This window comes from Antechinus flavipes, chromosome 1 (genome assembly GCF_016432865.1).
Source record: "Antechinus flavipes isolate AdamAnt ecotype Samford, QLD, Australia chromosome 1, AdamAnt_v2, whole genome shotgun sequence".
Lineage (NCBI taxonomy): Eukaryota > Metazoa > Chordata > Mammalia > Dasyuromorphia > Dasyuridae > Antechinus > Antechinus flavipes.
The window spans coordinates 340,758,622-340,781,148 of NC_067398.1; the positions used below are offsets into that span (position 1 = coordinate 340,758,622).

General features: G+C 41.4%; 1 protein-coding gene across 1 annotated transcript in view; it reads left to right on the top strand.

Annotated features, from left to right (window-relative positions):
• Positions 1–17,237, top strand: part of CACNA1H (calcium voltage-gated channel subunit alpha1 H) — a 146,049-nt gene extending 128,812 nt beyond the window's left edge. The window contains exons 29-33 of the mRNA XM_051969392.1: positions 3,218–3,339; positions 4,250–4,591; positions 5,075–5,252; positions 13,375–13,553; positions 14,305–17,237. Coding sequence (XP_051825352.1) covers positions 3,218–3,339; positions 4,250–4,591; positions 5,075–5,252; positions 13,375–13,553; positions 14,305–15,501 — 2,018 coding nt within the window. The 3' untranslated portion in view covers positions 15,502–17,237. The remainder of the gene's footprint in view (positions 1–3,217; positions 3,340–4,249; positions 4,592–5,074; positions 5,253–13,374; positions 13,554–14,304) is intronic.
• The last annotated feature ends 5,290 nt before the right edge of the window (positions 17,238–22,527 follow it).

Sequence of the window (22,527 nt, forward strand, 5' to 3'; positions counted from 1 at the left end):
TTTATTTGCAGATGCTTATGCCCATGCACGCACATGAATGCTTCAGTTGTCAGAAGTATGCACGCGTAATCACCCACATCTACTATGCAGAGGCTCCTGCGTATATGCTGCCCCAAGAATATACATCTGCATAGTTCCCTAGGGAATTCTACCATTAAATTAATCTTTAAATATCAGAGCATGTCCCGGGAGCTCTGAGCTAGCCGGAACTTACATTCTCCTTATGTCCTCTGGCCCCATCCATCAGCAGCTGACTTCCTCCTTCCCTTGGTCTCATGGGGTTTCCTGGCCACATGGCATATCTGATTATCTACCAAATAAGGAAAGAGAAACCCTGATCTTTCTGCCTCTCAGACAAGACTCCTTCAGTTAGGCACCCGGGATGTGGCTTCCAAAGTTCATGCTAGGGGTCATCATGCTTTTTCTTCATGCCTATGGGACTCATTCCCATGAAGCACTTTATCTGAGTAGCCTTGGACAAGAGAGATAATCCTTATCATATACATGGGGGAACGGAGAAAGTGATTTTTCTCAAGGTTACATGGCAAGGGGGGAGGGTAGACCAGAACTAGGGCTCTTTGGAAAGAGGCTCTTCTAATGAAATAGGGCTTCCTAGGGAACCACTGCCACCACTGCCCACATTACTAAAGGTAAAAGTTCCAACTCCCCTGGGGACTCTTTAGAATGACCAGAGCCCTCTGTCCCCACCTCCACTGGGTATGGGATGAATGAAAGCAAACACACCATTATAGAAGCCTAAGTCAAAAATAGCTGGGAAGAAAAATCTGGTACCAGAAAGAAATCCTATTATATAGACCTTACATTAAATAGATAATAGCTTGGGGATTATCCAAGATTTTGGATTATCTGTGTCAGTACTCTAGATAATTGAGAACAAGCTAGACTGATTCCATAAAACTGATCATGAAGCCTCCCTCAAAGTATCCTTCTGTAAGGGCCCATAATACTTCTCTATAGCACTGTATGGCTTACAAAGAATGTAGTACTTTTACCCTTATTTTATTAACAGGAAAACTATCTCATGCTCATGGAAATGATCATTAAGGATCTAGGGTAGGATTAAGCCCATGTTTTCTAATGCTAAATGCAAAGCTCTTTCTTTTACATTACCTGAATGTTCATTAGCCTAATTTCTAATAGCCTTTGAAATGTCTTGTCAAAAAAAGAGTGGCCTTCTCCATGTCAAGTAGGCATCTTCATCCCTGATCCTTATCCTGCCCAGACTTACATGCACTGAAGTGCCTCCTTCCCCATTATATAAAACAGAACTAACGCCATGAACAGAAATGGCTTCAAATTCAGATGCCATTTACAGGTGGCCATCTATTAATATGGTCTAATGGAAAAAGCACTGAATTTGGGATTAAAGGACCTTGGTTTGAACTCTATCGACTGCTTAGGAGCTGTGTGATCTTGGCAAAATTTTTCTCCTCTCTGGGCCCCAGTTTCCTTACCTATAGAATGAAGAAGCTGGTTGGACCAATAAGCCACACTAGCTCTTCCAGATCTAAACCTTATGATATATTTTGGATGAATAGATCTCTCTCTACCCAATGTTAATTTGCATTTCACAAGAAACAGTGAAATGTTTAAGAGAGAGCTCTGGATGGGAAATCACTACCTGACCTTAAAAAACACATCACTCGGGACAGCTAGGTGGCACCATGGATATATATCGAGCACCAACCCTGAAGTCAGGAGGACCTGAATTCAAATCTGGCCTCAGACATGTAACACTTCCTACCTGTGTGACCCTGGGCAAGTCATTTAACCCCAATTTCCTTAGCAAAAAAAAAAAAAAAAAAAAAAAAAAAAAAAAAAAAAAAAAAAAAAGATCACTTATTTTGGCCTCAGTATTCTCATCTGCAAAAATGGGCATATCAATCCTTATCCTCCCCTGCCTCCCTTATGAGGCTTTCATGAAAATATGATTAGAGGTTTTATAGGGAAGAAGCTCTTGAGAGGTACCAAAATAGGCACAAATAGGAAATAGGTAAACAGTGACAATTACTCAGTGGCAAATTTGAGAAAGGGGATTTGAAAGACCCACACGATGTTTGACTTCACAGGGATGGGAAAAAAACTTAGTGAATCAAGAGATATGAAGACATAAAAGAGAACCAAGATGGATGTAAGAAAATATCTGGAAGTCAGATCCCCAGTTTGTTATTCGAAAACTAGAAATAATTGGAATCTCTCTTGAAACTGTGAGTTTCATATGAGGACACCAACTTCTCCTAAAATAATCCTCAGGCTACAATAACAGGAGAGGAGCTGCAAAGTCTGAACCCATTTTGAAGATGGAAGGCTGAGGTTTAGGTGCCCAGCTATTGCTGGGCTATAAGACTTTCCTTGGGTTTGGGACTCCAAGGGCTGCCCCTGGGCCACAAAGTCCCCTACACCCATCCCATCTCTAATACAAAGTCCAGGGTGGGGCATTTGGTAAGACTCACTATATCAAAAGCTGCTGATAGCCAGATACCAAAGCCAGGCATCCAGGGGCTCAGATTACCTTGGCTTCCCCTTCCTGTACAAGATGACTAAACAAATTCATTCATTCATTCATTTATTATAGAAATCTTGTGCGCTCAGCCACAGAGTGGATAAGATTTAGATAACTGTCCTACTAGATTTAACTCTACAGATAAATAATGCATTTCTTTAGCTTTTTTTTTTTTTTTTTGCTCTGCAAAGGTGGATGAAAAAATCCAAAAATCTTTCCTTCCAAAAATCTTGTAAAATAGATAATGTAAATGCAAAAGATTCAAATCCCACCTCAGAAACTTACTGCCTCAGTTTCCTCATCTGAAAAATGAAAGAGTTGGATTTGATGATCTCTGAGGTTCCTTCCATCACTAGATTTATGGTCTGTTGTATGATCCCTTTCTTGACATCCCAACTCGATGATACTGTGCTCCTAAATATTATCATTCCATTTTACAGATAAGGAAACTGAAACTAAAAGCAATAAAATTTGCACAGTAAGAGTCAAGATTTGAGCCCAGTTGTCCTGATTTTAATTCTGTTGTACCATTACTTGTTTATTCATTCTACACAACTGTTTATACTCATTGATCAGGACAAGATCCTTGGGAGGATTCTTCCTTCCCCCAGGAAAGAAAGGCCAGGAGTGAATTGTCTCTTAGGAAAGTCCTGGGCTGTCTGACCAGACCGGTGGTCTCTTCTTGCTTCCTAGATTGCAGTGAAGATAACCCATGTGAGGGCCTGAGCAGACACGCTACCTTCACCAACTTCGGCATGGCCTTCCTCACCCTCTTCAGGGTGTCCACGGGGGACAACTGGAACGGAATCATGAAGGTATCTCCCTGATGCCCCAAAGTGCCCACAACCAACATTCCCAGGTAATACAGTGGCCAACTGCTGATGCTTCTTCCTCACCTCCACCCCCTAATCTTCTGGGGGAAGAAGGGAGGGACAGAACTCCGGGCCCTGCCCTGCCCTCAAAGGGAGGCAGACCAGGACCCAAGTCCTACCCTCCTGGTGCCCACAATAAAAAAAGAATTGGATAAGACAGGTTTTACAAGGATCAATGAAAATCTGTTTCTGATTCAGGATTAGAAAGACTTCTGAGTAAGGTCAAGTAGCCAGAGAAGGCTTCCCAAAGCAAGTAGGGGGTATAATAGATAAAACACTGGATTTGGAGTCAGGAATATCTAACTTTGAATCCTGCCGCTGATATGACTAACTGTGTGAACTTGGGCAAGTCACTCTCACCCTCAGTTTTCTCATCTGTAAAATGGAGATAATAATAACTTCTACCTCTTTGAGTAAGGATTTCATCAAATGAAATAGCATGTGTAAAGTACTTTGCAGTTCTTGAGGTGCTTCAGAAATGTCAGCTCTTGATTGCTTGGGTAGCCTTGGAAGAGATGGGAGGATGTTCCAGGAATGAGCATAGCATGAGTGAAGGAGGGGGATTTGAGTGTTGGGTGCAAGGGGTCCATGAAGAGCCCGGTTTAGCTGAATGAAAGGGGGTAGATGGGCATTAGTAGGAGAGGGTAAGTTTAGATAGCTGTTTGGAGAGCAATGGATAAAGGACTTTCAGTGTAAATCTGAAGCAGGATTTATCTGGCTTAACTCCCTGGGATCCTTGGTTAAAATAAGTGGATACCTAGGGCCAGCAGAAGTATTGCCTGTAACCCAAGCCAGCCTGCAGGGCAGGGGAAGGGTGGCTTGGGTGCCATCCCAGGTTTGTCTCTGTGATTAGGACACGCTACGGGAGTGTGCCCGAGAGGACAAGCACTGCCTGAGCTACCTGCCCATCATCTCTCCTGTCTACTTCGTCACCTTCGTCCTGGTTGCCCAGTTTGTGCTGGTCAATGTGGTGGTGGCCGTACTGATGAAACACCTGGAGGAAAGTAACAAGGAGGCCCGGGAAGATGCTGAGATGGACGCTGAGATTGAGCTGGAGATGGCACAGAGCAGTACGGCTCCTGCTGCTCTGGCCCGAGGCCCAGGGCCGCCCCCTGCTCCAGACAGCCGGCCATCCAGAGAGAATCGCCGGACTGGGAGCCCTGAGTCCACTCTGTCTATGAAGCAGCAAGTCCTGGTAAGCACACCTGGGTTATCTCCCTGCTTCCTCAGCAGGGAGCCAGCACAGCCAGACTTATTTCTGGATAGGGGGCCTTTCCCTGCAACCTCCAGTTGAATCCTGTAGACCAAGTGTTCTTAACCAGGGTCTGTAAATTTGGGTGAGGAAAAAATTATTTCTTTATTTCAATATAATTGGTTTCCTTTGTAATCCTATATAGTTTAGTTTATGCGCTTAAAAACACTATTCTGAAAATGAATCCATTGGCTTCTTGCTAAAAGTGGTCCATACATAACACACACAAAGAGTTCAGATCTACTATAGTCTCTAAGCTTGGTCTGCTTCTGGTAAGGTCCAGTCCCATGTGACTCAGGACATTTGGAAGATGTCATGGATCTTCATGGGGCTCCACATGCCCAGATCCAGAGTTTAAAACTGAATGAGAGGCCCAGGATGTAAGCCTGGAATGATTCAGGAGCCCACTAACTTGTGTCTTTACAGGAAGGAGCTGGGTCTTCCAGGGAGTCCCAAAACTTCCTTATGGTGCACAAGGTTGCTGTGTCCAGGATGCACTCCCTACCCAATGACAGCTATATGTTCCGGCCTGTGGTACCAGCCACAGCCCCAAACACCCTGCAAGAAGTGGAGATGGAGACATATCCAGCAAAAGCCCCAACAGGTATGGGAAGAGGACTGACCCCAATATCTCACCCACTACCAGCAGCACTATCATCCCCAGCAGGTCAAGAAGGGCCTGATCAGTGAGACTAGTCATCGGCCTTATGAGGATGGGAGACCAGGAAGGGATGTTCAGATCAGGAGGAAAAGGAAAGAGGGAAGGGAATGATGGAAAGAACTTGGTTTGGTTTGGGAAGATCTGATCCCTCCTCTGCTAAATGTGAGACAGGTCAAGTCCCATACTTTCATTAAATTTCAGTGTCCCGTTTGTAAAAAATGAAGGAATAAGATTAGATCTTTAAGGTTCCTCCTTTATGTTGCACAAGTTTGTTCCCTCGTCACGGGGCTTTCTAGTTTATAAAGTACTTTTGCATCTGTTTGCAATAATCTTGGAAAGAAGATAGATAATGTAGGAGTTCTTCTCTTCATTCTAAAAGAGAAACTGAGACCTATTGAAAGTTTCCTGCCCATATAACACAAGAAATTAGTGGCAGAGCTGAGTGCCAGGTCTCTTAACTCCCAAGGGCCCAGGGTCTTTTGTACCATATCAGTAAAGATCAACAAATGAAGAAATGGGATCCTCCCCAGCAATGAGGAAATGGGAATCCCTTTCCTTGCTGGATCAATCCTGGAAAGGATCTGCCTCTACTAGGAGGGCACAGCACTCTGGAGGACACATAGGAAAGGTCCCAAGCCCAGAGTGCCATATTTTGGCAGGGAAATATGGATGTTGGCTGATTCCTAAAGCATGATCCCACATTGTGTCATTTTTTTAAAAAAAATTTTATTATAACTTTTTTATTGACAGAGCCCATGCCTGGGTAATTTTTTAACAATATCCCTTGCACTCACTTCTGTTCCAACTTTTCCCCTCCTTCCCTTCACCCCCTCCCCTAGATGGCAAGCAGTCCTATACATGTTAAATATATCACAATGTATCCTAGATACAATATATGTGTGCAGAACCAAACAGTTCTCTTGTTGCACAGGGATAATTGGATTCAGAAGGTATAAATAATCCGGGAAGAAAAACAAAAATGCAATTCGTTTACATTCATTTCCCAGTGTTCTTTCTTTGGGTGTAGCTGCTTCTGTCCATCCTTGATCAATTGAAACTGAATTAGATCTTCTCTTTATCGAAGAAATCCACTTCCATCAGAATACAACCTTAAACAGTATCGTTGAAGTATATAATGATCTCCTGGTTCTGCTCATTTCACTTAGCACCGGTTCATGTAAATCTCTCCAGGTCTCTCTGAAATCATCCTGCTGGTCATTTCTTACAGAACAATAATATTCCATAACATTCATATACCACAATTTATCCAACCATTCTCCAATTGATGGGCATCCATTCATTATCCAGTTTTTGGCCACTACAAACAGGGTTGCACAAACATTTTGGCACATACAGGTCCCTTTCCCTTTTTTAGTATCTCTTTGGGATATAAGCCCAATAGAGACACTGCTGGATCAAAGGGTATGCACAGTTTGGTAACTTTTTGAGCATAGTTCCAAATTGCTCTCCAGAATGGCTGGATGTATCCACAATTCCACCAACAATGTATCAGTGTCCCTGTTTTCACAGATCCCCTCCAACATTCATCATTATTTTTTCCTATCATTTTAGCCAATCTGACATGTGTGCAGTGGTATCTCAGAGTTGTCTTAATTTGCATTTCTTTGATTAATACATATTGTCATTTCAAGAGTTGAGGGAAGGATGGTGATGAAGAGAAGGTGATATTAAAGCAAAAGCCAATGCTGGGACCAGGGCATTCAGGATACTTTCTCCAATAGCTTCTTGCATTATGTGGGGTCACTTCTAGCTAAATTTCAACCAAAGTAAGTGAGATTCCAAACACAGGCATCTGTGCTTGGCAGACCAGAAAGCCAGGAGGTAGATTAGGGAACTTGGGGTTCTATGCTATGGGCTATGAACATTGCTCTATTGAAAAAGTTTTGCTACCCCTTCAGCCAATCAGAAATGGCCACTAGTGCAAGTGTTCTATTCATACACTCACATAACACAATCATTCAACCACAAAATCAGGGTGCAAGTTAGACATAATTGAAACACACACACACACACACACACACACACACACACACACATTCATTTCACAGGCAGACTGTGAGGAAAACACTCTGCAAACCTCATACCTCACCACAAATTCAGCAGTCCTGATTATTCTCTTTATTTTGGGCAGTTAAATGATGCTGTAGATAATATGATGATCCTGAAATCAAGAAGGAAGATTCTTCTCCCTGAGTTCAAATCTGGTCTCAGAGACAGCTAGTAAGTTGTGTGACTCTGGGCAACTCACTTAACTCTGTTTGCCTAAATTTCCTCATTTATAAAAGAAATGCCAGATCATTCTAGCATTTTTGCCAAAAACAAAACAAATGGGGTCATAAAGTATCAAACAACTGAACAACAATAGATAATGTGCATGACACAAAATGGAAGAAACTGAAGCCCCTACAGACGAAGTAGATGCTTGTCCTCCAAGGGATGAGCTCCATGAGTGCCAGCAATCAAGAAAGGAAGCATCTGTTTAGATCAGAGGAAAAAAAGAGGAAGCGATGGATTGGTTGTCTATCTAACTAATAACAAAGAAATCTGCATCTCTTTGAGTATATATCTAAGCTATAAACAGATCCCCTCAGGACTTTCAGATCTAATGACTGATGCCCACTTCTGATGACTGTTATCTCCTTGGACACAGTGAATAAAAGAAGCTTTGATGCTGGTTATGAAGTCTTACATAACAAACTTAGGGCCACAGGGCTGTGTTTGTCACTGTTGCCAATTGAAGACTAAGGTTTCATAAGAGAAGGTGAAGAACTGGTTAAGAAGTTGATGCCTGAGAATGGAATTTAGTTCTCTGACCTATGGATTAAAATATAGAAATGAGAGGCTCTTAACCAAAAATGGAGTACATATCATAAGAGGTTTTTTGAAACTATTCACCCTAAGTTTTACAAATCTAATGAAAAGAAAAGATTAAAAAAGACAGACAGAAGCAATAAGATTTGACAACATACTGGTTATGCGAGGTGAGAGAAAGAAAGAAAGTCCAAAAGGACACTAGTTTTCAATTTTGGGTGATTGGAAGGATGGTGAATCCCTTGACTGTAATAGGGAAATTTGAAAGAGAAGAAGATTTAAGAGAAAGATAAGTTCTGTTTTGAATATGTTGAATTTTATACATCTACAGAACATCCAGTTTGAGATGTTCATTAGGATTTATCAGATGTTCACTAATTGGAAATGTGATATTGGAGGTCAGGAGAGAGATTAGGGCTGGACAAATATCAGAATCATCTACATAGAGATGATAATTGAATCCATGGAAGCTCACCAAGTGAAAGCTCACTAGGAAAACAATTTAGGACAGAGGCTTAAGGAATGAACACCCACAGTTAGTGGCTATGATGTGGTGTGAACATCCAGCAAAGCGGACTGAGAAGCAATGTCAGAAAGGAAGAGAAATAGGAAAGAGTCATGTCACCTAGAAAGAAGAGGATTTTCGATAATGTTGAAAGCAAGAAAGGTCAAAAAGGATAACATTTGAGAAAAGGCCTTTAGACTTGGCAATTAAGATATCATGAGTAACTTTGGAGAGTTTTCTATTTGGAGAGACTTTCTATTGAATGATGAGGTTGGAAGCTAATATACAAAGGGTTAAGAAGAGGAAAGGAAGTAGAAATATCAATTATAGATAGCCTACAAAGGCTATCTTTGTTGTCTACAAAGAGTTGAGCCATAAAAGAGAATAAATATAGGATGATAGATGGCAATGGTGGATGGATCAAATGAGGCTTTTTTGAAGATAAGGAAGACAGCATTTTGTAAGCAGTAGGGAAGAAGCCAATAAACAGGGAGTATTGAAGATGTGAGAGGCGGAGACAGAGAGAAAGAGAGAGAGAGCATAATCAAAGGAGCAATCTGCTGGAGAACATGAAATAAAATTGAATTTCTCGTTCATGTAGCGGAATTTGCCATGGCAAGAAGGGCTGCCTCTTCATGAGAGACAAGGGTGAAGAAAGAGATAGTAGCAGATAGTAGTAGCAGCTGAATGGGGTGAAATGAAGTAAGATGAAAGGAAAAGTAGAAGCTATCTACAAATGTTCAAATATAGCTTCAAACACTTACTTACTGTGATCCTGGGCAAATCACTCAGTCTCTGCTTGTCTTACTAAGACATTAATGTATTAAATAATGTATAATTATACATTATTTGTATAATAGGATAATAAGAGCACTTACCTCTCAGAGTTGTGAGGATAAAATGAGATAGTATTTGTAAAGCACTATATAAATGCTAATTATTATTATTATTATTATTATTATTATTATTATGCCTTACCACACGTTCTCTCATAAGAAGAAAAATAGCAATGTAATACTAATCTGCCCAGAAATGAAGGCAGATAGGTGGCATAGTGAATAGAGCATCAATCCTGGTATCAGGAAGACCTGAGTTCAAATGTGGCCTCAGATACATACTAGCTATGTGACCCTAACATCACTTACCTCAGGTTTTTCATCATAAAAAGGGCTGGAGAAAGAAATGGCAAACTGCTTCAGTATCTTTGCCAAGAAAACCCCAAATGGGGCATGGAGAGTAGGACATGACCAAAATGACTCAATAATAATAGCTGTCTACAAATCAGTAACGAGGAAGAAGGACTAAAATAGTTCTTGCACATTCAGACACCTATATGATAGTATCCTGTGTAAATTGACTGGGGGCCGGGGGGGGGCAGGAGTAAACTAAATATCTGAATGAGAAGAATTCACTGATAGGTATCAGAGATAGTTGATAAAGAACTTGTGATATAATAGGGTATTATACTGGTATAGCGTGTACAGAAGAAGTAGATTAACCAATTAAAGTAACAGACTAGTATTCTATATCTTTGTGATCTTGAGCAAATCACCACATTTCTGGCTTAGTTTCCTCATTTGTAAAAATTAAAGGGTTATACTTGATTTCTAAGGACCCTTTCATCTAGTCTAGGTCCTTTAAACAAGGATCTGGGATTTCATCCACGTGTCTTTGCTTTTCATGAGTTATTATGGCCAATAAACTCCATCACCTGGAACTCATCCATCTGGTGATAAGCCTCTCTAAATTTAGCTAGGCTGCTCCTCAGAAAATAGGGATATCTGCATGTCTGGGCCCATATTTAAAACTTTTTCATCTTGAAGAGGATCTGCCAGACTTTTTTATTCCACTGACATAGACTGCAAGAACTCAAGGTCATTTTCATAACACAGAAAGACATTCAAATAGACAGCAAATTATATATACACAGTAAAGCAATGAGACAACATGTATTAAGCACTTACTATGTGCTAGGGACTGTGTTAAACACTGAGAACCCAAATACAAACAAAAAGATAGTTCCTGCTCTCGAGGAGCTTGCCATCTAATGGGGGGAAACAAGATGGGATAGGATGGAGGGGAGGATGTACCAGCATGGTAGAAAAGTCCAGGAGAGCCAGAAGCATATTCAAGAGGGAAACGAAGTACAACTGGCTTGGATCTATCCCAAAATAAAATCCTCTAAATTGAATTCATCAAAGGGAGAAGGGGTCTGGCATGGTGAGGTTTCACAGGTATGGTGACATATCCAGGAAAGTCAGAAACACAGTCTATAGGAGAATGAGTAGGATGTTAGAGAAAAACAATATAATAATATGATAATCCACAAATCTGAAGTATCATGGTTAGAAGAAAGATTAAATTGACATGACAGAGTGGAAATGTACTGTCTAGCCAGATGGAGGAAATGGATAATGAGTTTCCAATACAGATAACAAGCTGAAACAAAGGCAAGATAGAGTTTTGAGACCTGTTTCAGATCCCTTTTTGCCACCATGAGAACAGCTGAGAAATCTTTGGTTTGCTTTGCTGATATCTTTAAATTCCAGAAGATGGAAAATGTGATGAGCGGAACTCCTATAAGGAAGAACTAGTTGGAGAAGTAAAAATAACAAAATCCTTGGGACACAATGACCATGGCATTTTAATAGTTCATTATCATAAGAATACTAAACATAGTTTGACATGTACCTTTGCCTTTGGGAAAACATAATTCTAAAGGATTGATAGGATCCTATCCTGAAATTATTAAAGAGAAGGCTGACTTGAAAAATGAGAAGCTCAGAAAAAGACATTCTGATCTGGTAATTGCAAATGAATCTAAAGAGCAAGAAAAGAGAAATCTTTAAAGAAATTGATGTGACTGAACAGGGATCTCATCAGTCACCTCAATATCTCTGTATGTTAATTCTAAGGATTCAAAGGAAAAAATATTAAGACATAAAAAGATACAAATGACAGAAATTACATAGAAAGAAATTTCTGCATCACAAGCTAGGTTACTATAAAGTTTATTAATCTCTCTTAATATATCTCAAACTGAAGGAATCAAGTTCTCTACCCTTTATATTTCTCTAAGTTTCTAGAGTTCTGTTCTCAGGCTCTTCCTTGACCCAACTCAAAAATAACCTCTTTCTTTTTAGTGAAATGTTATGGGTTGGCCTTCCTAGGTGCCCTGTACCAGAGCCCATTTGTCAATTTTCCAATCCCATGCCAGACTACATCCATTCAGGGTGTTCCTCCATTCATTCCCACATAACCAAAATCAGAGGACCTATCATTCTGATAAAGCGGAAGTTGTCAAACTTTTTGGTCTCAGGATTTTTTTACACTCTTAAAAATTATTGGGAACCCTCCCAAAGAGCTTTGTTTATTTAGATTATTTTCACTGATATTTGCCATATTATAAACTAAACTATCTTAGTGTCATTATAAAAAGTTTTGATCTTGAGGACCACACTTTAAGAACTTCTGAGATAAAGAAAAGGAAAGGGAACATCTTATCCAGTTGTTTCATCAGCTCAAAACATCAAGAGTTTATAGATAACAATTTATAAACTATGACCCCGTGATGGTCACCCCATCCCCAAATAATTCTTGAACTTGAATCTGAAATTATTTGTCCATAAATCTTTGCACATCTGACTATGGCTTTGAGTCTTATAAATTTCCTGCCCCACAGGACCCCAGGCCCTGATCACATTCCTTCATGTAAGACCCGGCCTCAAAAGCAATATTTCCCTGAACAAACAAATTCCTTTATTATCCCCAATTTTTCTTCCTGGAAAAACAGCTTATTTGTCGAAATGGAAGGAGGCATCTCTGTTGGTAAGACCAAAAAGCATATATATTTCTGAGAGAATTTTGGGAACTCAATGTTTATCCACTTTCTTCTCGACACAGAGAAGACAGTACCTTCTTTTGTCAATAGACTCATAAAATCACACTTAATCTCCATCCTTGTCTACCCATTTTTGCGTTCAGCTTTTCCATGGGAAAGACAGAGAAGATGCAGACCCAGGTCCTGACTATGGAAAACTTAGTCTTTGGGAACAAAGAGAGAGAAAAACTAAACTCTACCTTCAAACAGCTCATATTGGAGGAGGTGGAAAGAAGAAACAACCCAATACTCAGACTTGAGAAGTTCACAATCAGGGAGATACAGAAAAAACAGATCCGGACCCTAAATTTGGAGTCTTCCCCATTAGGAAAAAAAAGGAAGGAGCAGTTCTGGGCCCTGTACCTGGGGAGCTTACAAGACAAGAAGTAACAAAAAAGGAGGCCTGGGCCTCCAAGGGCGCTCACAGTAGTCTAAGGAAAGATGATATATGTGTGAGATTTTAAAATATGATTCAGGGGTCATAGATGGCAGGTACACTTTCTTAGTTGCAACTGACCAAATTATATTTAGGTAAAGTGCCTTAGTGCCAGGGCACTGGACACTGTATTCAAAGACTCAGACCACTGTTGTCTTCTGGCTTCAATTAATTGATCCCTCAACCTTGGCTCAGACATCCAACTGCATCTTTGTTCCCCACCTAACCTCAATACTAGCCTTCAAACCTTGATCCTACTTCCAAACTGATCCCTAACTCAACCCCAGTTTCAGCCCTACCCTGGCTCCATATTAATTTCTCACATTTTTCATCTCAAAGATGGAGCTGGGGTCTTGCTCCTGTACATGTAGGATGACTTTTGGCATTTTTTGTTTTTCCCCTCCATTTCTAGGTTCAGTCACTTCTGTTCACTCTCAGCCTGTGGAATCCTGCTCATCCCTGCAAGTCCCAGTGGAAAATACATCTGTGTCAGCTGCATCTGGACTTTCCCTTTCTGCCAATGCTGAGGTTCCAAGGTCCTCACAAAGTACTCCAAGGTCACCCAGCCTGAGTAGACTGCTCTGTAGACAGGTAGGAAGCCACTGGCTATGATTTCTCTCCCTCCAGCCACCTAATCTAAAGTTTTGGGGTTGTTGGAGTTTTTTGTTTGGGGGGGATTTGGGGGTTGCCTTCATTCCATGTATGGGTCCAGCACTTTATAAAGTATCTCAGCTGATCTCCACAATAGTTCTGGGAGAGAAGGAGAAAAGGAAAGAGACAATTTTATTTCCCTGTCATTTCATAGATGAGGAAATTAAAGGCCCTGGAGGTTAAGTAACTTAAGTCTCTTTTGTCTCCAAGGATTTTTGATTCTATGAAGTGCACATTTCTATAGTAGTGAATTAGGGGCAGAGCTGGGACTAGAGCCCAGATTTCCTGGTACCTCCCCAACTCATCCCCAGTCTAGCATTACTTGCTTTTCTAGATTCCAAATCTCCCGGACTCTGAGTGAATCTGTCCCCAGATTATATTGTTGACTATAAGATCCTCAGAAATACTACTCATTCCTACATCACCCCAGGTCTTCAGCTTTCTTTTGGGGGTCTGTGCATCTACAAAGTTGAATCCCACATTCTGAATCACAGGTTGAGGTGGGCAACTTTCAGCTACAGAGCAGGATACCCTACGGAGACCCTGATGGTAGTTTATCTTGGATACGGGTAGTTGCTCCCAGGATCAACTGAAGAGAACAGCTTTGATACATGAGGCTCCCCTTGACTCCCCCAGACAGCCCCAGGAAGATATCCCCTAACCTGCCCATTATCTTGTGTTGGACTTACAGGAAGCCTTGCGGACTGATTCCCTTGAAGGCCAGATTGCAGATTCCAGGGACAACCTTACAGGGGAGCCCAGTGAGAACACTCAGCCAAAGCGGGGCCCAGCAGGCACCCTGGGTGCCTCCCTGATGTGCCTCAGCCCCCTCTCCCTGCCCGGGACCCCTCCTCGCTCTCCGACCTCCTCCCCCCACTCCCGCTCCGCCAGCGTCCGTACCCGTAAGCACACCTATGGCCAACGAAGTATTGCCAAGCGACCCACTGGACAGAGTGGAGACCCCCCCACAGACCCTGAGACCTCAGACCCAGCTGATGAGGAGGTGAGTCACATCAACAGCTCGGTGCGGGCTTGGAGGCCGCAGGCTGAAGCGCGGAGCCACTCGGCTTCAACGTTCTCCTCCCCGGCCCGCAAACCCTCGGCTTCCCCCAGTGAGGGCCACATGGGAGGCGGCGGGCTGGACAGAGACCTGAAGAAGTTCTACAGCGTGGACGCTCAGGGCTTCTTGGACAAACCCGACTGGGCTGATGACCAGCGGCGACACTCCGTGGAGGTCTGCTCATCCGTCAGTGATGGGGAGAGCATCTATGAGGAGTCTGGGGAGAAAAAGGCCAGGGCATCTTGCCCAGCAGAGACTGAGCCTGCTCCAGGGGTACGAAGGAAGAAGAAGATGAGTCCCCCTTGTATTTCCATTGATCCTCCCGCAGAGGATGAGGGCACCCCGGCTCCCCGTCCCCCGGTGTCTGAGAGCAGTGCGACCACTCTGAGGAGGAGGACACCATCCTGTGAGGTGACCCCGACTCCCGCAGCCTCCCACAGAGACTCCCTGGAGCAGGGAGAGAGTGGGGCAAGTGGGGCTGACATGCCCCCCAAAGGGGAGTGGCGGGTCCCTGCCCAGTGCCGGGCGGAGCTCCTAATGGTTCCCAACTTCTCCTTTGAGCTGCCGGATGCAAGCTCTCCAAGTGGCAGTCACTTTTTGGACAGTGGCCAGTCCGTGGCTGCCAACTCCCGACCAGATGCGGGAGAGTCCCCCGTGGGGGCAACAACTCCCATGGAACTCCAAAAAACAGAGCATTTCAAATCTTCCGGAGACCCTCCTGAGAAAGGCCAGGAACTCCTCCTCACTGTTCCCAAAAGCCCCCTGAAAAAGTCAGGACCACCCCCCACAACACCCACTACAGATGACCAAATAGATGAACCAGTATAGCTTTGGGGATGGGTGTCACTAAGGGCTTTGATGCTCAGATTTAGGTCCATGCCCAGCAGGGGAGGGGGAGAGAAGGGGATGGCAAGAATGCAGCCCCACTCTGGCAGAGCTGGGCTGAGCTGGGATTGCCCAGGGCCCGGGCCCAGGCCGGGGCTATGACCCCGTAGGTTGGCAGGAGGGCCAGGCAGTGGGGCCTACCATTGGAGCCGATCCCAGCCAGGGGGCAGGGAGGGCAATGCAAACATTTTTTTCTTTTGGAAACAGTACAGGGAAGTCGCTTTTTTGCCCCCCATAAGCCTCAATCACATTGATTCAGGTTTGGGTTCTTTTTTTTTTTTTTTTTTTTTTTTTTCCGCCTCTAGACGGCACCTTATTGTGTAGAAATGACACAGTATGTGAAAGTGCCCGGGCGACGTGAGCTGTACAGTGTCTGTATATCAGCAGTTCTATAAATAGAAATAATGTATTTGTGAGATAAAAAAAAGAAAATGATAAAAAAAAATCTGTCTTCATAATGCACATATTTTTATAGAGAATAATCCAAAATGTTGGCCATTAACCTCCTTCCACAACTAAGTGGTGTTTCCTTGTGTTTAATGTGGGAGTGAATTTCTTTTTCATTTTCTCTTTCTTCCTTTGCCCTTCCCATTCTCTTCTTGTCATCTTCTCAACTTTAGGGGACCTTTTTGAGTGTCTCCTTTCTTTCTTCAAGTCTTTCTTGCTATCATACTTTAGAGACACATCATGTCTTCCCTCTGGGGATAACCAAACCACTACTGTCTAGGGCAATAATATAGCATCATCCCTTTCCTTCTTCATCCTTCACTCCTCTTGTCCCTTCCCCATCCCCAAGTAATCTTCCCATAGTATGTGTGACTTTTTGGTATTTTATTTGACGTTTTCTCCTCCTACCAATTCAGGTTAAATGTTGCAATAATCTGAAAAGATGTACTCAAATTTAGTTTCTTGGGACAAAGGACTTTGGAGAAAGTAGAGGGGGGATGAGAGGGTGGAGAAGGGGAGTCAGGGCAAGGGGGAATAGAAATGAATAAACGTTAAATTATTGAAGAAACATATTTTGTTTGCTGCAGTCACAATAAGTTATTGGCACCAGATGGAAAGGTTGAACACATTTGTCCTGGGTTCCATTCTTGTTGAGCATTTAAGCTCATGTTGCCTTCTCCAACAATGAGGGCAGGGTATGGATAATGGTTCTTCCAGTTCTCCTCTATTACCTCTCCCCACCTCAGCCCCATCCCCCACACACACACTCTCTTCCCTACTACAGTTCCCCGCCAGTATTGGGGGGGAAGGTGATGCCCAAGAATGACCACAAGTGTCCATGCATGTGTGCATTGGCGAGTAGTATAGGGCCTCTAAGAAGCTTCTAGCTGACCTTACCCTCTGTGTGCCCTAGTCCTGCTCTTTCTCCACCCCTTGGAGAAATATTTTACTTCCCATTCTAGCCCTCTCCATATAATGGTTCCACCTATAGAAAGTTGTTGTTTTATGAAGAAGAAAAAAGAAAAGAAAAAGAACCTGATCATAATGATGACAAACACAATGATAATCCACCTGGCATTATGGTACTCTCTGCAATCAGCCATCAGCTGCCAATAATCCCCAGACGCCTCATATTCATGCATTCACCTTGTACCGTCTGTTATTGATGCATTCATTATGCAAACGAGAAAAATGTATCTTGTTTCACATGTATTAAACTATATAAACTGGAAGTGTGGAGTGAATTTCTAAGTTGAAAGGGTGGGACGTCCTGTGTTCACCCACAGACCTGGGCTTGGCTAAAAATGTTGATGTCGTCTCTGCTCTGTCCCAAACCTAAGTGCTAAATCTAAGAAAAGTGGGATTTTTCATTCATTCATTGATTCATTCAATCAGCAAACATGTATAGAGTACCATAAGGAATAGTGGCAACTCCATATAGTGGAAAGTCAGCCAGTGGGTATTTATTAAGCACCTACTGTGTGTCAAACACTGTATTAAGTGCTGGGACACAAGAGCAAAAGGTTGTCCATGAATTCAGAATCAGATGATCTATGTTCAAATCCTAACTCTTCCATTCACTATATGACCTTGAATGTCACTGCTCTAGGCTTCAGTTCCCTCATTTGTAAAATGGAGTTGGATTGAATGACCTCTAAGATTCCGTAGAGCTCTAAATCTGTGGTCCTGTGGTCTTTTCCCACCATTTCCATCCTACCCCCAAAGAATGAACGTTAGTTCAGTTTTAGGAGGTAGAAAAGGGCAGGAGAAAAACCTTACTAGCTTACTTGATAAAGCCGACCTCTAAGCTTTACCTGGTATAACCTGGGAATTCTCACTCATATCTCTGGCTTTTCCAATAAAACATGGCTTCTGAAGGGGAGGCAGCCAAAGACCCTAAGCAGTTGTGACACTCGGACCTGGCAGCTGCTAAGCTAACATTTTCTCCACCAGGACTCCAGTCCATTTGAAGGGATAAAATGTGGAACCAGCTTGCAATTCCTCCCTACCCTTGGCTACCAAATGATAGAAGGAAAAATACCTGTGATAGGAAACAGGAAAAATAAATATCCCAGGGCATCATGGATGAGCATGAGTAAAGTGGGGAAAGAATTGGATGGGGTGTTGAAACTTGGAATCTCCCAGAACTAATATCCTGCCATTACCAGTAACTCACTTTCATCCCTCTTCAGCATCCCTCTTGCATTTATTTCATTCTCTCTTAAATCATAGTTTTTTGGATAGATCATTAGAAGAAAGATTGATAAAAAGAGCATGTAACCTGGTTGGTATTTGTGTCCTTCATTCTCAAAGAGCACCAAAATGGCATCCCTATGTTAGACTCGAGTTACAATGTGTAACTGACTGGGGTTGAACTGACCAACACGAGCTTGAAATGCTTTGCCACTGGACAAATAGATAACTTTGCGTATCCCCTGTTTTTCTGAGCTAATTCACTTCTGTTTTGTTCATAGAGCCCAGTACCAGCACTCCATTCTGGGTAGTCCTGAGCCAGTATCTTCCATGTCATAAAATTGATTCTAAAGTTCTTAAGAGAGACCTTGAGAGTGAGTGCCTGCCATGTGTGAGTTCTCTGTAAAATAATTTTTTTTAGCAAGCATACATTTGTTATTTGAACAAAGAAAATAGCCCAATGGAGTCATGCCTCTGCAGTAGAGTTGGAAGGCTTGCCATGGCACAGTGGATAGAGCACTGGCCCTGGAATTAGAAGGACTGAGCTCAAATCTGGCCTCAGACACCTAACACTTCCTAGCTGGGCAAGTCACCCTGGGTAAGAGTATGTTTACATACACACATATCTTTTCCTTAGATTTTCCTTCCTTAGCTTAGATTAGAAGCTCCTTGTGCAAAAAATATGCTATATGTACCTTTATATCAATGCCTAATATAGAATATTGCTCAAAGTAAGTGCATAATAAATGTTTGTTAAGTTTAATGGATGTCAACTCTGATGCTGGTAAAAAAGTTTTGCTATTCATTATCTCAAATGTAAATTGTGACTTTGGTTCAAAAAATCAATTATGCAAGCACAGAATGGGAGAGATAGGGCTAGATAATAATTCATATGTGAAGGACCTGGGATTTTTATTGACCAAAAGCTGAATGTGACTCAATGATGTGATATAACTAAGAATGTTCCACTGATCTTGGTCCATATCAAACAAAATCTAATCTGAGCTGAGGAAGTGAAAGCCTCTTTTTTGCTCTGGGAAAGTTATAGTTGGTGGATTCATTATGTTCATTTTGGGGCTTCTCATTTTAATAGGGTCTTTGACGAGATGGCATGTAACCAGAGAAGAATAATTTAGAGAACTCAAAATTGTCAGAAAAGAATCATTTGAAGAAGCTGGGGATCTTTAGCCTGGAAAAGAAGATTTAGGAGCAATGCCTTAGATTGCAAATACTTATAGAACTACAGAAGAGGAAACAAACTTGTTTACTTGGCACTGGAGAAAAACCTAAGACCATAAATGGAGATTACAGGAATCATATTTAGACTCAACTTAATGAGGATTTTCCCAACAATGGGACAGAATATTTTGAAAGTAGGGAATTTCCCATCCTTCATGGTATTCAAGCAGAGATTTGACCATTTGTCCGACATGTAGAAAGCATATTTCATGCTTCATGTAGAAGTTGGACAAGACTCTGAGTTCTATCTCTGAAATCTTCGCAGTACACACGTGAGGTCAGTGGGGCTGGTATTCTCTTGCATTACACATGATAAAATTAAGATCTAGAGTTAAGTAATCTGACTTGCAGACAGACAGTTACAGAACAATAGACTTTTTTTCATGAATTATCTATTGACCTAACCAAAACGTTAACTCCCTCTTCTCTAGAGGAAAAAAAAAAAATGGGTAAAGAAAAGCATGAAAAGCTCCCAGCATCCCAGCAAAATAGCAAGAGGTGAGATCAGAATAAGGACCCTCTGAATCCTGAGCAAGAGCAGCATAAGGCCCACCTGTGTCTCTCCATTCTCCTTCCTTGTGCTTTCCTTCTACCACGCTCTGATTTTCAGCACATGCAACCAGCTAGTCCTTTTCGTTTTCCCTTTCTGTCTATGTCTTTACTTACTCCTCAAATACCAATTTCCACACCTCTGATAGGCCCTTAATGGGTGAGCAACAGGTTTTCTGTCTCTGATGGAATTTCTATCTGTTCTTCAAGGTCAGATGTACTACCATCAGGTGGAATCACAGAAGGTTAGAGCTATTAAAAAACTATCAATCTTATATAAACCAATCTCTTGTTGTTTTTCATTTGGGGAGTTTTTTTGCAAAAGAAATTGAACTCCAGAGATTAACTCAAAGTCAGTTAATAAGTGACAGAAACAAAAATGGAGCCCACATCTTCTAATTCCCAAGTCTTTCCTCCTAGATTCCTCTCAGGAAGATCCTACAATGTGAACACTAAAGTCTCAAGACAAATCATCTAATTTCTCTAGAAAAAGGAGTCACTGGGAGTCAGTTTCCCAGAGAACATTGAACTAATGCAAAGATGCCTTGATTCTCGGACTGATCCTAGATGGCTTCATCCACCAGTCATCAAAGTTCTAAGGATTCTGAAAGTGTTTTTTTAGTAGCTAGGGAAATAAGTCATGATATATTTATGAGAAGTATAGAGCCTAAGAATACTGCTTATTGTTACAGTACTGGTATTATATGATAATAGGCAACATCCAAGAAATGCTTAAGATGGTTCCATCCAATGCAGACAATGACCCATCAGGTCAAACAAAGCATAACATAACAAATATGTCAGAGTGGACATTTATGCCAAAGATTAGGAAAGAATCTAGATTCTAGTGGACTCTGCATGGGGATGGCCACTGACTTGAATGGAGATAGGAAGAACATGCTCACCAAGTTTGCTATGGATAGGAAGCTGGAAAACAGCTAATCATGGGGAGACAGACAATATATTGTATGATATGTTCAAAATTTCAATAGGTTAGAATATAGAATCAAATCTAGTAAGTTGAAATTTAATAGGAATAAATGTTGAGTCCTATACTTGGATTCAAAAAAATAAAATGAACGAGTACAGGATGGGAAAGATATGAACTGACAAAAGTTCATGTGAGAATGATTTAGGGACTTTAGCAGATGACAGGCTAAATATGAGTTAGTCATGTGATGTGGTGGCCAAAAAATCTAATAGAAACATAGATGACACTCCCTGATAGAAAGAGAGGCCACAGTTCCATTGAGCTTTATCCTGATGAGCCCACATCTGCATTATTATGCCCAAAGGCCAGGAGAATGTTTAGAAATAACACAAAAGCTAGACTTTCTTTTGAAAAATAGATCTTTGTTGACATATTTTTACATTGCCTCCATTTCTACATTTCTCTTGTATTCCTTCCCTGCTTCCTCCCAGAGAACCATGCTTTATGAGGATTTTTCCCATAAAAGGAAAAAAAATCAACAAAAATTATTGCACTGAAAAAAATTACCACATCATGGACTTCAGTTCCTCAGAAGAGTGGTGGGAGCTGTCTTCTTATCTCTTCCGGGAGGGTCAAGATTAATATTTCTTCTTTCAACATTTAGTTTCAATTATTTTGTAGTGGTTGTTCTTTCCACTTGTATCTATTGAATAGATTATATTATGGCTGTATTTACTTCATGTTTCATTATTTTATATATCTTTCCATGACTTTCTATATTCACCATTTTCTACATGTTTCACAATAAAATAATATTCCATTACATTCATATGCTATATGGTCATTCTACAATCCAAGGGCATTTGTTGTTGTTCAGTCATTTCAATCATATCTATTGCTTCATGACCCCATTTGAGGTTTTTTTGGCAGAGATACCAGAATGGTTTCCCATTTCCTTCTCTGTCTTATTTTACACATGAAGAAACTGAGGCAATTTGCTCAGGGTTACACACCTAATAAGTATCTGAGGCCACACTTGAACTCAGGGCTTCCTGATTCCATGCCACTCAGCTGCCCTATTTTATTTCTAATTATTTGAATCACAAATAGTACAACTTTAACTATTTGGGGAGAAATGAAGCCTTTCTTTTTATCAATGTCCTTCTTGAAGAATATATCTAGCAAGTCAAAGAGTATAGATATTTTTGTTATACATGTAGTATGCATGTTCTAATGTATGTTCCAATCCTGTTCATGGAAGATGTTTCTCTGCTCTCTCTCAAGAAGGTCTAGCTCCTTTTTTATTTTTTTTATTATTATACCTTTTTATTTATAAGATATGTGCATGGGTAATTTTTCAGCATTGACAATTGCAAATCCTTTTGTTCCAACTTTTTCCCTCCTTCCCCCCACCCCTTCCCCCAGATGGCAGGTTGACCAATACATGTTAAATATGTTAAAGCATACGTTAAATACAATATATGCATACATGTCCAAACAGTTATTTTACTGTACAAAAAGAATTGGACTCTGAAATAGTGTACAATTATACTGTGAAGGAAATCAAAAATGCAGGTGGACAAAAATAGAGTGATTAGGAATTCTATGTA